General features: G+C 41.4%; 4 protein-coding genes across 5 annotated transcripts; 3 read left to right on the forward strand and 1 right to left on the reverse strand.

Moving 5' to 3' along the window:
* The first annotated feature begins 214 nt into the window (after positions 1 to 214).
* LOC121773513 (PAP-specific phosphatase HAL2-like) lies at positions 215 to 3,595 on the forward strand. 2 transcript variants are annotated; one of them, XM_042170390.1, is made up of 5 exons: positions 215 to 527; positions 1,451 to 2,120; positions 2,468 to 2,832; positions 2,957 to 3,005; positions 3,511 to 3,595. In XM_042170390.1, the coding sequence occupies exons 1-3, from the start codon at positions 374 to 376 to the stop codon at positions 2,769 to 2,771; spliced, it is 1,128 nt and encodes a 375-aa protein (XP_042026324.1). In that variant the 5' UTR covers positions 215 to 373; the 3' UTR covers positions 2,772 to 2,832; positions 2,957 to 3,005; positions 3,511 to 3,595. The 2 variants fall into 2 exon arrangements, with proteins under 2 accessions (XP_042026324.1, XP_042026323.1); XM_042170389.1 differs by lacking the exon at positions 3,511 to 3,595 and having other exon boundaries at positions 2,957 to 3,180.
* A 5,311-nt stretch (positions 3,596 to 8,906) lies between these two features.
* LOC121775368 lies at positions 8,907 to 9,554 on the forward strand. The gene has a single exon (XM_042172446.1). It carries the CDS (start codon positions 8,919 to 8,921, stop codon positions 9,552 to 9,554), a length of 636 nt encoding a protein of 211 aa, XP_042028380.1. The 5' UTR covers positions 8,907 to 8,918.
* Positions 9,555 to 10,224: 670 nt separating this feature from the next.
* Positions 10,225 to 12,473, reverse strand: LOC121775369 (PRA1 family protein H-like; the record flags this gene model as incomplete). The annotated part of the gene is made up of 4 exons (XM_042172447.1): positions 10,225 to 10,632; positions 10,736 to 10,807; positions 11,665 to 11,801; positions 11,989 to 12,473. Coding segments are annotated over 4 exons (789 nt in total), but the record flags the coding sequence as incomplete, so codon positions are not given.
* Positions 12,474 to 12,527: 54 nt separating this feature from the next.
* LOC121775551 (ribosomal protein L11 methyltransferase-like) lies at positions 12,528 to 14,925 on the forward strand. Its single transcript, XM_042172641.1, has 7 exons — positions 12,528 to 12,863; positions 12,947 to 13,027; positions 13,219 to 13,359; positions 13,805 to 13,870; positions 13,973 to 14,140; positions 14,284 to 14,601; positions 14,725 to 14,925. The coding sequence occupies exons 1-7, from the start codon at positions 12,585 to 12,587 to the stop codon at positions 14,821 to 14,823; spliced, it is 1,152 nt and encodes a 383-aa protein (XP_042028575.1). The 5' UTR covers positions 12,528 to 12,584; the 3' UTR covers positions 14,824 to 14,925.
* The last annotated feature ends 8 nt before the right edge of the window (positions 14,926 to 14,933 follow it).

A 14,933-nucleotide genomic window follows, 5' to 3' on the forward strand; every position in this document is an offset into this window, starting at 1 on the left:
GTATCCTAATTTTGACTCCTCTATTCCACAATAGAAGTCATATTTGGTTTGAACCCGTAATCTATAAAGAAAATAAAAAGTGAAGAAAACGAAAAAGAAAATAAAAAGTGAAGAAAACGAAAAAGAAAATAAAAAGTTACAAAAAAGTGCAAGTATCCTAATTTTGAAATCAAGTGTTTTTTGCTTTCACTACCATATAAAAATCCCAACTTTATGAAACACTCTTTCTACATCTCTGTGGTTTAAATTGGCATAAATTCGTGAAAAAAGCCTGCCAAATTCCACAATTTGGGCATCCCAAATCCCACATTCACCATTTTTTTTTCTTCCAATTCAAGATCGTGTTTTTATCAAACACATTCTTCATACGAAAATGGAGAATGACGAATTCTCAAAAGAGTTAAATGTGGCGGTGAGGGTGGTTCACATGGCTTGCTCTCTCTGCGAAAAGGTGCAAAAGCAGCTGATTTCGACCAACTCCGATCAAGTTAGGTCCAAGGATGATCACTCCCTCGTCACTGTCGCAGGTACAAAATCATTGATTCTTAAATTGGGTATTCCTAATTCTTAATTTCGTTCCCATTTTAATAATATTAAAAAATCATGAATATATATAGATATATTGTGGGTTGGTGGCGTGATTATTTGACCAAGTTAACGATTCTTCTGAGAATGGATGAATGTGGAGAATAGAAAAAGGGAAACTATGTTTTTTTCAAGGTGGGAGAAGTTAATGTAGGCATGTGTTGTTGTGTTCTTTAATTTATTGTGTTTCTTTTGTTAACTTAATTTTGGACTCTGAGGAGCTTGATATTGGGAAATAAAGTAATCACGAATATAAACGAATAAACACGGAAATTGCTTATGTAGTTCGATACTACGTTTGTGGGTGATGCACTGTAATTTTTGGATACAACTTACAATGTGAGAACAAATATATAGGCAAAGATAGTGAGCCGTAATCCTAGTAACAATAGGAATCGGTTGGGCCTAAAAATATAGGCACGGTGACCGTGGATACAATGACTTCCTTCCAAACTCCATACTCAACACTTGCCTTATGGCTGATGTAACATGTTAAGTATTTCGTCCTCATTCTCTAACATGCTATCGTGATCAATTTGTGAATATGGAGCCGGGAAGGAAGTGAATCACTCCACGATCATGGCGTGCATTTTTTAGGACCAATGTGATTCATATTGTTACTAGGATTATGGCTCGCTATATTGCATGTACAAAGTTTTCTCTCTTTGTTAGTTGTATCCAAAAATTAATGTGAAATCCGGCTTAGCATTACCCCCAAACGTAGATGCCCATTGTATCGATCTGGGTAAAAATTTATCGTGTTAATCTCGTTTATATTCATGATTACTTGTGCGTTTAGTTCCTAACATTTAGTGAAACCAAGATATTGCTATATCTTTATTGGTTATTCATTATTCCTTAACAGACTGGAGCGTTCAAGCAACGGTAAGCTGGATGCTCGCCAAAGCTCTTGGTAGCCACATTTCCATTGTTGCTGAAGAAGATACTGAAAGTTTATCCAGGCCCGAATCATCATCCCTCTTGGCAAGGGTTGTCGATGTTGTAAATGAATGCTTGGCGGAGGCAACTAGGTTTGGTCTTCAGGGTCCCGTTAGCGCACTCAGTGCTTCTCAAGTTCTAGATGCAATCAGCCGATGTAGCTCCATCGGAGGGCGTACAGGCCGGCATTGGGTACTTGATCCAGTTGACGGGACACTAGGTTTTGTTCGTGGAGATCAGTATGCTATTGCCCTTGCTATGATTGATGGCGGGGATGTCAAAATTGGAGTGCTCGGCTGCCCAAATTACCCTGTGAAGGACGATGGCCTAAAAAAGTATAGCCAGCAAAACCTTATATTGTCGAATAAACCATCTGGGGAAGTAGGATGTGTGATGTACACAAGGAAAGACAGCAGAAAAGCTTGGATGCAACCCTTAATTCATCGTGACGAGATGCTTGAGTGGCCAAATTCTGCAAAGCTTATCCGGGTTTCTTCCATTAGCAATCCTGCACTAGCAACATTCTGCGAACCGGTAGAAAAATCTAATTCGGATCACTCATTTGCTGCAGGAGTTGCCTGCAACGTTGGGCTGAGGTGTGCAACTGATTCTCTTAACTAGTACTCCCTTTTTGTGCTTGAGAAATTAGCAAATATCGTAAATATTATATATGTACGCCATTGCTAGCTCAGGAATATGCATTTTGCTTCGAACGTGCTTGAAGTTTCCCAGTGAAGCTTGATTCAGCTAGCCCCTAGCATGAAGCTTTAATACATTAATCTATTTATGATGTGTAAATAGTTTAAATTAAGCTGCTATATATTGGAGTTTCGTTTACAATCTCATGTATGTCAGAATTTTAGTTCAATGTTTTGTCTCCATTGTTGTGATCAACTTAGATTTGTTTTGAAGGATGCTAAACGGATATCTATATTAAATGCAGAAAGAAGCCCTTACGTGTTTACAGCATGGTTAAATACGCTGCCATAGCTCGAGGAGAAGCTGAAATTTACATGAGATTTGCAAGCTCGTCATATAAAGAGAAAATATGGGACCACGCAGCAGGTGTTCTCCTCGTGCAAGAGGCTGGTGGTGTGGTCACTGATTCAGGAGGGCACCCTCTCGATTTCTCCAAAGGAATATACCTGGAAGGGCTCGACAGAGGCATAATTGCTTGCTCGGGGCATCAACTGCATGAGAAATTAATCGGAGCTGTTTATGCTAGCTGGGAATCATCTAACTTGTGACCTCTCTTCGAAAAAGCAACCAAACTGGATATAAAGATACTATCTCGCGACTTAATGGAAGGTATGACCAACTTTTCGTAACATTTGGTTTCGAAATGTACTCGTATATAATATATTTCATGGCTACTCCGTTTGCGTTGGTGATGCTTTGGTCTCTATTTTACGTAAGTGTCCGCTTCTTTCAGGGTGACGAAGTCCGGATGATGGAGTTGTTTGGTTCACTCAACCCAAGAGGTGAGTGACTGTAATTTCTTCAGAAAAACACCGTCGTTGTAGCTGCCCGAGTTTTAAGGATGTTCAGTAGCTCTGTGGTCATCTTGTTGAAGAACTTAATGCTTTGACATTGTTATATACTCCCTCGGTCCGCCATTAAATATCTCATTTTGCCATTTTGGGACTTCCGTTGTTACATATCTCATTTCACTTACATATAATCACAAAACTATATAACAATGAGCCTCTCATTACATTGACCTTTTCCACATACATTCCTTCACATTTATAAAATCCGTGTCGATCTCAAATGGGACAATCAGTGGCGGACGAATGAGTATATCATCTAAAAAGATTTACAAATACATAGAGTTGCTAATCATGTGAAGGGAAGGGAGAGAGATATTGTACTATGCAATGTTTTAGGAAGACGGGATGGAGAAACGGGTGGGCGGCGGCGTTAATGCCCTCCTCGCCATCTCTTTGCTTCCTTCCCGTCCCCTAAACCTATTTTCCGGGCCTGCAGGCCGTGTCGTTGAAGCGCCTCTGGAGATGCGACGAGAGCCGTTTCGAAGATGGAGCCTATTGTCGACGGCGGCGACCCGTGGCCTTGCTGGTGGCGGAAGACTTTTATCCATATTTCTAAAACTATTGATATTTTTTACAATTATGTTTCGTGATATAAGATATTTGACTATCCATTTTTTTAACAAGTTGGATTGAATTTTAGCAAAAGAAATTACAAATGAGTAGGAATCAAAGCGAATAGGGCTGGGAAGGAACCAGACCGATTGGTCGATTAACTGACACCCAAAATTGACAAAACCAAGAACCGGAATTGACACCGAATAAGGTTCGGTTCTCGGTTACCCGGCCAAGAACTGAAATAGCAAAAAAAAATAAGTATAAAAAGGTGGAAAATGTTTTTAGAATCTCATTATCCCTTATTAAAAATAACATTGCTTCTCCATCTCCAATATATATTAGTGTTGCTAACTCTTCGAATATGTGAAAAAAATAAAGAACTAGAGTGATTGTGAATAAAAGAAATAAGAGGAAAAAAGAAATAAAAGGAAAAAAGTTACAATATTAATTATATTAAATTACTAAGTATATTATTAAACCGATTCACTATTATAACCAATCGGTTCTCGGTTATAACCGGTAACCGAAACCTGATTAGGTCGGTTAATCATTTACCCAACCCTAAAAGTGATGTTGCTTTGGCATTCAGATTAGAGGTGTCAAATGAGTCGCGTCAACCTAAACATGGTAGGGAGACCCTCTGGATTGGGTCGGGCCTAGGCTTGGCCTTTTAGCTTATGTTTGGGCCTGAAATGGGCAGATCGGGCCTTAGAATTATATTACAGTCGTTGAATCCGGACAATCAAATATAGCTACGAAACTAAAATAATTGAAATAATAGTAGTAGAACATTTTAATACAAAGAAAAGGTGGTTTGGTGGTCAAGAAAGCAACACAAAAAAGCATGTATGAGAATGAAGCAAAAGCCAGGATTAAAGTGGAAAGACAGAGATACATTTCACATATAATATGGCCCCAATGGTTCTGCCAGTTGGGGAACATCACTTGCCACAGATGTTTCCATCATTAGATAAACTAAGTACTTATTAGATAGTACTACTTTCTAATTTAGGTTATTTGTATTTGAAGACTTGAGTTTTAGGCTAAGCATTTTAATTTGTTGTAATTAGGATTAAGGCGATCCTCGCTAGCCGATGATTCATTAGGATTGACACGAGTGCCCAGTGGCATTACTGCATTGCCAGAATTCATGTTGTATCGTGTATATGTTGAGTCCCTTTTTTCTCAGACCCATGGAGATAAAATATAGGATTGGTGCTATGAGATTCAAAACCCATCATTATTCTTGGTCTTAAAATTTAGTCTTTTTAATTAGGATATTAATTATGATATCAGCCGATCAGGAAATCCACTAATCTAGTCAAACTAGACATTAAATTAATTTGAAAATCAGTTTAATTATATTGAGTTTTTATTTCTTCTTTTTTAGTTCGAACCATTTTTTATCAATGCTAAGAAAATAAGTAGTGGCAAGATTGAATCATTGATTTAACTTTTATTTAGATTGCGGAGATCGCCAGCGAGAAAGAAAATAAAAGAGTAAATGATGAAAAAAAAGACACAAGAGTTGGCAAGATTGCCTATACCTATTATACTTGTGTCGGAACTAACACAATAATTTAAAAACATATCACACGAAAGAGTATATATATGTAGACAATTATCATGTGAAAGAGTCTAACACGTGAAATTAACTGCATTCGAAAAAAAAAAGATCATTTATGAAATTTAAATCACGGTAAAAAGATGCATGCATGATGCATCTATTGTAAATCTTCATGATCGATGGACTGATGATGGTTTTCCATTCTTAATATTTAGGGGATTTCATTTGGACCATCTTCATATTCCACTATCCAAAAATGAAAAATGTAGAAGACAGAAATTGACAACAAAAATTAGAGAAACGAAATTAAACAACAAAAGAAAAAGAAAGATGCCTATCGACGGCGACTCTACGATGACATGAGGCCATCCACAATAGGAATAGCCCAGTCATAGCTTAGTCACAAACTCCTCCTACCACATCATCAACACTAAAAATCCTCCTACCACATCATCAAAACAAGCAAATAGCCCAGCCATAGCCTAACCACATCACTCAAAATTATATAAAACAAATAATTAACAATCACACAAAATACGGAATTAAATTTACGACACAAATACGGAAAAATTCAATAATAATATTAAAATTTTAAAAAGTACATTAATTAAAAAAACACACTTCATTAAAATTAAAATAACATTACAACATCCTCATTAATGAGTTTTTCCCACATCGAAAGTGGAATATAAAACTGATACGGCCCTACGTCGTATCCCCTTTCTCCGGCGTCCTAGCCAAGGATCGGCGGTAGCAAGAACCGGCTGTGAGCGGGAGTTCCTCTCCGTCGGGCAGCACGAGATTCTCAACACGTTTGTTGGGCAAAAGATTGATTTTCATTCATTCATTCATTGATTGCATAAAATGATAACAATCTATCCTATATATAATACTAAACCCTAACTAACAAGAAAGATTTGGTGAATCAAAGATTACTAAATAATTGTTCCTAAGATATGGGATCGTATCAACTCCCCCACGGTTGAAATCCGCCTTGTCCTCAAGGTGGAAATTACGAAGCAACGACGATAGTCGGAAGCAAAAGCTTTGGTGAGGCGTCTCCTCCTGGATCGAACACACGCCAAATAGGCAAACGTCTCCTGACATAGTAATCCCCATCAAATTCCTGAACATTCGTGAAGACAACAGGATTTGCCGGCATGTTTAGCCCGATGTTAAATGTCTTTGTGGCTAGCAAGCACTTCATAAATCCTCTATGTGGCAGCTCCTTATTATCATCCGATTTCCCCTCCTCCAGAGATTTCACAATCTACTTCCTCAGTTCCTTCTGCTCGTGCGAATAACTCTTCAACTTATTGTTCTCTCCATCATCCCCACTTTCATCCTCTTCATCACTTAGCTCTGGACCCGCCTTAATCAATTGCTTCGAAACGACGTCTTTCAAATACATTGGCTTCCCCTTCTTCATACTTGCATTATCCTCCTCTTCATCACTATCCTCGTCATCGGATTTGAACAATTTTGCATCTTGCTCCCTCAAAATCGGGTCTTGATTTTTCACCTTAATCAACACCTCAAAAAAATTGGCGTCAATCTTCTTACTCGGTTTCTTCAACTCCTCCTCCCCAGACGACGATTCCTCTGAATCCGAGGACGACGAGTCGACTCTGCCCTACTTCTTGAGCGCTTCGTACCTATGCAGTTCCTCTCACTTCTTGTTTTTGGCAAATTCCTGGTTGATTTCAATTTTGGACAGGTCGTCGTCTGAAGAAATGCCATCGCTGTCGAAAAGCTTCAAACGATCCATTTCTGGGGGATTTCGTGGTGGTACGTCCGACGAATAGGTGGGTTGCCTAATAGTCGAGGGCTTGTATTGCCTCGGCGGTACATATGAGGAATCCCTGTTGGTGAAGTGCGGCTGCCCATATATTGATGAGGACTCCACGTTGGTGAAGCGCGGCTGCCACGGCGGTACATATGAGGAGTCCGAATATTCTCGCGATGCACGGCGAGGCGGTGGTTCCCAACAAGGGGGCCTCTGTGACTGTGGTGGGTCGTACAACTGGCAACTCGGCCGTGGTCGATCACCGGGAGGATACCAACAGGTGGGGCGACGGGTTTGGACCGATCCCATGTGGTGATTACTATTCCAATTACGTTTGCGACGATAATCCTCATACTCCGATTCATCGTCGTCATCGCAGGCAAGCGACTGGCTGAACACGCGCGGGATTGCAAGTTCCAAATCCTCAAACCGCCGGTCCGTCTCCTCTCTCCAAGCATCTAATTTATCCATCCTATCCATCAATCGATCCAGTTTGTTGCCAACCGAATCATCGGGACGCATCTCGTCCATGGGTCTACTCTCGAATTCACTTTCGTCAAACTGCTGGCGTTGGTAATTGGTGGGATCGCGGCAGCCAATAGGGTGTTGGCGACAGGAAGATCCGTTCGGGAAGGTATCCGGGCGAGAAGCACCCCAACGCTCCCTTCCGTTGTTGTTAAATCGTTTCATGAGTTACACAGGATGAAAGCACCAGATGATACGGCCCTACGTCGTATCCCCTTTCTCCGGCGTCCTAGCGAAGGATCGGCGGTAGCAAGAACCGGCTGTGAGCGGGAGTTCCTCTCCGTCGGGCAACACGAGATTCTCTACACGTTTGTTGGGCAAAAGATTGATTTTCATTCATTCATTCATTGATTGCATAAAATGATAACAATCTATCATATATATAATACTAAAACCTAACTAACAAGAAAGATTTGGTGAATCAAAGATTACTAAATAATTGTTCCTAAGATATGGGATCGTATCAGAAACATTCAATGATGTCTCTATAAAAGAGAAACAACCAAGAATGAGTTTGTCCCACATCGAAAGTGGAACATAAAACATTCAAGGATGTCTCTATAAAAGAGAAACAACCAAGAATGAATTTCATAAAAAAAAATTAAATAAAAAAAATTAAAAAAATCCGCTGGGCGATGCGCTCGGCGATCCGGAGCCTGCAATGGCGCCGAGCGGATCACCCAGCGCATCGCCCAGCGCCCACACACAGCCTAGCGCTAGGTGATTTTTTTTCCGGAAACCGGCTCGGCGGTTACAATGGTTCGCCTAGCGGACCGCCTAGCGCCGGGGCTCGGCTAGGCGGTGCGCTAGGCGCCATTGTGAATGCTCTGCCCCTCCTCATATATTCCACCCCATATATATTACATATCTTAAAATTTATTTCTTTTAAATTCTCTCTAAATACCCCTCCTCAAATTCTTAAAATTTTTTCATATGCAAAATTGTCCCTCATACTACAAATTTCTAGCTCCGCCTTTGCTAAATACAATTCCTAATTCATCTTTTTTCTTTTTATACAAACCATACAGTAGTATATGTGTGTATGTAAAGTAACAATTGATGATTACATGGATGAACAATTAGATCACATACAATATGTGATTATGCACTCATTAAGTCAGCCGCACGACCACGCTCCTTGTATCATTAACAACCATGTTAATCCAAATCCCAATCAAACTAACTAATTAATTAACCCCACAACATAATTATGCACACCACCCAACCTTAATTCTCATCCCTAGACAAGTGGACCCCATTGGACCCCAAAAGACACAACCTTCCACCCTTTCTTTACATTAACAACACCTCTCTATTCATATAAATACAATCCATCTTGTAAAAAAACATAAAACTAGACCAAACTCATCGTTCTTTATCTCATATTGTATCTCACTAATTAATCAGACTGATGGAGACCAATCGCCGGGCGAAACGCATCCCGTCCGGCGACATGTTCTCGTTCCCGGTCATAAACCAGGACGAGTTCGAATTCGGGAGCGTGGCATCCCCCGCGTCCCCGAACTCCCCGGCCGACCGCCTCTTCGCCAACGGGAAGCTTCTCCCGCACGCGTTCCCCGCGCAAGCGGGAAACGCCTTCTCCTACTCGTACTCGCGGTCGACCAGCCGCGCGAGTAGCAAGGACTACTCGTCGGTGATGTCGTCGCGGAGCAACAGCACCAACAGCAGGACCAGCACCAGCAGCAGCGCCCGCACGAGCACGAGCGAGGCCTCGGAGAGGCGGCCGCTGCGGGCTCGTGACCATCACTACTATGGCGGCGGCGGCGCCGTCGGGAGGAGAGAGAGGGCTGTTAGGTCGCCGGTGGTGATGAGCTGTCAGTATCAGTATGGGGCGTCGCGGCGGTGGCAGCTGATCGCGGCGGCACCGGCGCTGAAGCAGCGGGGATCGTCGTCGTCGTCAGGGCCGAGGAGGGCGAGTGATCAGAGCGGCGCCGTTGCTGATCGGAAAGGGGCGAAGAAAGCGAAATCAAACTGGTTTAAGCGGTTTGTGAATGCATGCCAAGAGTGCCATGCGATTAAAACATGAGGGTTTGGTCGGAGATTTGGGGTTAAGGTTTGATAATTTCAGTGGTGATTAAGGAAATAATGTTTTGCTGATAAAGTTTGCGGACTTATCAAGTTTCAAAAAGAGTTTGAAGAAACGGTTCGATCCTCTTATAATTTTGATTTGTCGAACCGACTAGAGATTCATGAATCGATCGAGAACATGAAGCGTGTAGATACAAATGGTCCAATGGGAGCAAGATTTTCGGGGAACATTTGGTTTCTGAGCGAAAGAATCATTTTCAAATAGTGTTCGGTCAATTATGTATTAATCAAAATTCGATTGATATGAGTTTGTCAGCATAAAATGATTTATTTAAGCCACTTTGTTTCTTTTTGTCCGAGCCCGACGTAGATCCATTCACTCTGAGCGAATGAAGCCTATGTCGGGACAGAGTGCATTTCAAGAGGGTTGGTCCAATTGATAACTCTTCATATGATGTTCGGGCTTTAGGTGCTATTCTTCACTTTCTTTTGCTTTGATTTTGTAACATCAGACTTTTTTTGAGAGGACCAATAATGGTTCCCTATTTGCACCATTTGTGACTCGAACCTCGACCTATTATTATATGGATAAGTATCTTACTATCAATTAAATTGCATTTCATCGTGTTCTAACGTCAATTATTTATGACAAAGCGACACATAATTCATTTAATTCAACATCTCAAAAAATTGCCATCACTCATCCGTAGCCTGCAACTTCAGCCGAGTATATTCATAATTACACCATAACACAAGGACTACATCAGACTACTCTCTGTAGCTACAAAAACTGATTCATCATAACTTAAAGAAGTAAAAAATGAGTTCTTGTGCGATTTTTTGAACACATTTGGGAAGGCAATGAACGGCAAACCCCACGCTAAGGCTTGAGTTATCTGTGATACAACTGGTATTTCTCTGCAAGTGGAATCGACGGGAGCAGAGGAAACCGTACCACTACCACATGAAGCATCCAATTATTTAGCCATGTCCCCTCGTCATCGTCCTTTGTCCACCTCTTTGATCGGGTTGCTTTGCTGGAGTCAATTTCCTAAATGAAGCATGCAGAATCATGACTGCAGACATATGAGTTAGTAAACAAGCTCGTATGAATCACGAGAAGCCCGTGGAAGGACCAGCAACAAGATAGCGAAACAATGATTGTGAGTACATATATACCTGCAAAACTGACACCAGTAGCGCAGAATACGGCGAACTGGACATTGGAAATAAACAGAATTACTGCGGCCACTGCAAGAAGTGAGATTAGTCAATACTCCTATGGCGCATAATAGCAGACAAAGTTCGTTCCCGAATGAAAAAGAGTTTAAAACAATTCTCCAAATAACAGAAGACAAAAAACTATCTAACCTTATGTTAAAACAAAAAAGAACTGGCAAGAAGGATAACTCCCTCCGTCCCACAGTAATTGATATTCCTTTTCTTGATGTACCGAGTTTCCTCATTTGGCAAAAAATAATCCTTGTTCCTCTTCATATATTTACTTTATTATCTCTTCACCTGACTCACTAAACACCACTGTTTTAATTCTCTTGCGCAAAAGATGTCTCGCTTATTGTGGGCGCGGAGGGGGGGTTGGTTTAACAACAACGTTTACAAAGAAAATATTGGTCTCTAGAGGGAGAAATTATGGTGTAATGTGGCTCAAATTAGCTATGTTCATTCACTAAGTTCTCCTAAGCTAGATAATCAATTTAAGATTTTACAATCCAAAAGGAAAGTCATGAATAGATGAAGATGATCAAGATATGATTGGAATTGACACACTCGTGCACCCACTCGGGTTTGTAACACATTGGATTATCGAGAATCGAGTAGGCCGGAGCGGTCGGGTACTTGGATATCAGCTTCCCGGAGGCAGCTCTGATCGTGCTGTAGGCTGCAGGGAGGAGGTGTATGATGACCATTCCCGAGCCTATAATCCCCCCGGCAGGCTGGAAAGACACGGCTGGCAGCCTCCAACAGCTTTATGCCGATGAAGTAAAATGTTTGATTTTGCAAAACATAAGCATGATAATATACTCATACAGCTTCTTGTTCATGTATCCCAGTACTAAAAAAATACGAAAGCGGCAAAATCAACTCACAGCATTGAGCGGTACGAATCAGAGCTTCTCTCAAGAGAGGGTATCCATCCAATCTCCATCGATCACCACTGAACCTAAATGCATCCCAAAGCGCCAAGCACGAAAGAAGACCAAAAAGAGCTAAAGGCAGCTGATACCTGCATTACATCAAACACTATGAGTGCAATTTGTGGTTTAACTCTCTCTAGCCTATATTCATGTTTCAATTGTTCAAATTCTTAAGCTTCAATTTGGGGGAAAAACGGTATTGCACAAATTTCCCCCAATTTAATCCAAAACCTGCAAAATTTTTGCTCAACAAATCCAGAAAATACAATTACTTACAGCGAGCAAGCAAAGAAGAGGAAGAAGAGGGTGGTGTAGTTGCGAGCATAGCGCTTGACGTTCTCGTGGACACGGAGGCGCGCCTGGGAGCGAGAGGACGGGAACGAGTACGATTCGGAGGAGCCGAAGAAAGCCACAGTCCAGGGAGGCGTGTCGCCGGAGAAATCGGTGGCGGCGAGCTTCGAGAAAGGGTTGAAGGTGAGCAGCGACAGCAGAGTCCATACACGGGAGAGGAATCGCGAGACGATGAATGCTCCGCTGCTGCTAATTTTAGCTGTGGCTGATTCCGCGGCGGAATCGGATGGCTTCGCGGCGGTGGAGATGCGGTGGAGGTCGGTGGCGCGCTGGTCGACGATTTCGAGGTAGCCGGAGTCGCGGAGCCATGATTCGAATTCGGATTCGGGTACGCTTAGAGATAGCGGGTTCGGGTCGAACATCTGTTTCGGGTTGAGTGATTTCTGTTTTTTAGGAAGAAAGACTCTACTTTTATTTACAGAAAATAAATAATTTGATTAATTTCTATTTTAATTAATTCGATATTTATCCCTCCAATCCCTATTTCTCACTTCTCTCTCTGCAAACGACTATAACCGCCGATGTCACTTTCACTCTCTTCTCTTCGCAGTCATTTCTTCAAACACTTTAAGTTCAACAGTCGAGCCTCCAGTTTCTCCTCCTTGCACCGCCGCATTCACCGGAATCCTCCTCCCCTAAGCTGCTTTTCGCTCTTCCCCCCAATCGGAGCAGGTCAGCTGCAGCAGCAACGGTCTGCCGCTGCCAATTATTCCACACTTCCATTCAACAATGGCGCTAGCCACAATTCATTCACTTCGCCTTACCTTTCCGTTCACATTTGCTGCCCAAAACACATCTCTGTAAAGTTTCTCGATTTCTTCTCTGTATTACTTGTGTTTTTGTGTATATGGTGCGTTGTTTGAGAGATGAATTTTGATGGTAGGACGCGCTGTCGGAGTCTCTCATGTGTTTTGGAGCGAGTTCTACCACCATTGACGAACAAAACGGCTCCGATTCCGATGAGGTATAACTTAACATTGTGAAATTTCAATTTCTGTGATGAAAGAGGAAAATGCCCAAATTGATAACAAAAGTTTGATTATTTTTTGGATTAGGGCTATATGGAATAACACTATTCCTTTTAGCTCAATCTAGTTGTGGATCACTGTGATTTGATCTAGTGATAGCCAAGTTATGATTATTTGATTTTGACAGATATGGATCGGTTCTACGTTCGATGTAGAACAGGATGTTAACGAGTGCATTGCACTAGCTGCAGACTCGGTTGGATTGCAAGAGATACCTAAATACAAAGTTGAAAAGCAAGATCACATGGATTGGATTAAACAAACTCAGGTATTTTGAACCAACTGATATTTTAGCTTCTGTGTCCAAATCTATAAGTTGAGAACTTGAGATATGAGCTTTCTTGGTTTTGAAACATAGGTAGAAAGTGGATATTTGGTATGATATTGAGATCCAACTGGCTGCTACTGGAATCTTCAGTACTCTTCAGTTTGTTAAAACTAGACCAAGTGGATATTTGGTATGATATTGAGATCCAACTGGTTTGTTAAGATTCTTATGTACTATATAGTATGGTTTCCATTAAAAAATAGGGCAATTTGCCAGAAAAATCACTAAGTTTGGTAAAGTTCTGGTCAATCCCGTTACTTTAAAAATGACTGATTATATCTTAACTTTGACATTTTTCCCTAAACCCAACCTCAGGGGAAAATCTAGTGTGCTATGGTGAACCATAATGATGTTTCTGGCTCTGCTTTTTCTCTGCAAATTCCAGGAATCTTTTCGTCCCGTGGAAATAACAGAGGGCCTCTGGATTGTGCCTGAATGGAGAAAACCCCCAGTGAGATTCCAAGTCTTACATGTGTTTAAATTCCACAAGTATTGATCTTGCAATGCTAGAAATTATTTGAGGGTACAAATTTATGCCAAATTGAACAAACAGGATCCTCAAGCAACGAACATAGTTTTGAATCCCGGTTTGGCATTTGGAACCGGGGAACATCCTACGACAAAGCTGTGCCTACTGCTGCTGCATCAGCTAATAAAAGGAGGAGAGTATTTTCTTGACTATGGTACAGGATCTGGAGTTCTTGCAATAGCGGCACTCAAGGTATTTAAATTCGAATGTGTTTCTATTCAGCTTTCAAAAAAATGAACTGAAATCCCAATGAATAGGTCTTTGATTTGGAAAATATACATTTATGACTGTTTATATATCTTGTTCCTCCGGCTTACTTTGCCATAGTAGTGTAGTTTGGAGCGCATCTCTCAGTTGGATTCGACATAGAGGCACAGGCGATCACATCAGCACGCCACAACGCCGCTCTGAACAAGATAGGACCGGAGGAGCTGCAGCTTAGTCTCGTTCCTAGCAAGGACGGTGCTCAAATTGAGAGCAAAGACATCAGTGTTGACGAGCCATACGACTCAAAGATCATTGCTGAGAAAGACAAGTATGATGTGGTTATTGCTAACGTACTGCTGTATCCACTGCTGGACTTGGCGGACCGGATCGTCTCGTATGCGAAGCCCGGTGCCGCAGTCGCCATCTCCGGGATCATATCCGAGCAGGTAAAAACTTGTTCCTTTGTAGTTTCTGATATCATGGTTGAGGAAACAAGCAATTGCTTCCAACTTTCACCAAACAAATTGAACATCAATATTGTTGGATAATTGTTGCTACTCCTTGTGCAGGTCCCTGTGGTGATGGAACGTTATTCTCAGTTGTTGGAAGACATCAATATATCAATGATGGATGATTGGGCATGCATTAGTGGTGTCAAGAAAGCATGAGTGAATTGTGGTCTAGTTAGTCCTTTTATTTCAATCTCACCGAGTACACATTTAAATTCTCGAAAACTAACGACTAGTTTAAGTTATAGCTTTGGTTTATTATCATGAGT

The sequence above is a fragment of the Salvia splendens genome, chromosome 17 (assembly GCF_004379255.2).
Source record: "Salvia splendens isolate huo1 chromosome 17, SspV2, whole genome shotgun sequence".
NCBI lineage: Eukaryota > Viridiplantae > Streptophyta > Magnoliopsida > Lamiales > Lamiaceae > Salvia > Salvia splendens.

Bases quoted from the DNA above. Each gene is read 5' to 3' on its own strand.
- LOC121775551 (XM_042172641.1), top strand. From the start codon at position 12,585: ATGTCACTTTCACTCTCTTCTCTTCGCAGTCATTTCTTCAAACACTTT. The intron at 13,028-13,218 runs GTATAACTTAAC...TGATTTTGACAG, and splicing joins ACGGCTCCGATTCCGATGAG to ATATGGATCGGTTCTACGTT. The intron at 14,602-14,724 runs GTAAAAACTTGT...CTCCTTGTGCAG, and splicing joins CCGGGATCATATCCGAGCAG to GTCCCTGTGGTGATGGAACG.
- LOC121775368 (XM_042172446.1), top strand. From the start codon at position 8,919: ATGGAGACCAATCGCCGGGCGAAACGCATCCCGTCCGGCGACATGTTC.
- LOC121773513 (XM_042170390.1), top strand. From the start codon at position 374: ATGGAGAATGACGAATTCTCAAAAGAGTTAAATGTGGCGGTGAGGGTG. The intron at 528-1,450 runs GTACAAAATCAT...ATTCCTTAACAG, and splicing joins CTCCCTCGTCACTGTCGCAG to ACTGGAGCGTTCAAGCAACG. The intron at 2,121-2,467 runs GTGTGCAACTGA...TATTAAATGCAG, and splicing joins GCCTGCAACGTTGGGCTGAG to AAAGAAGCCCTTACGTGTTT.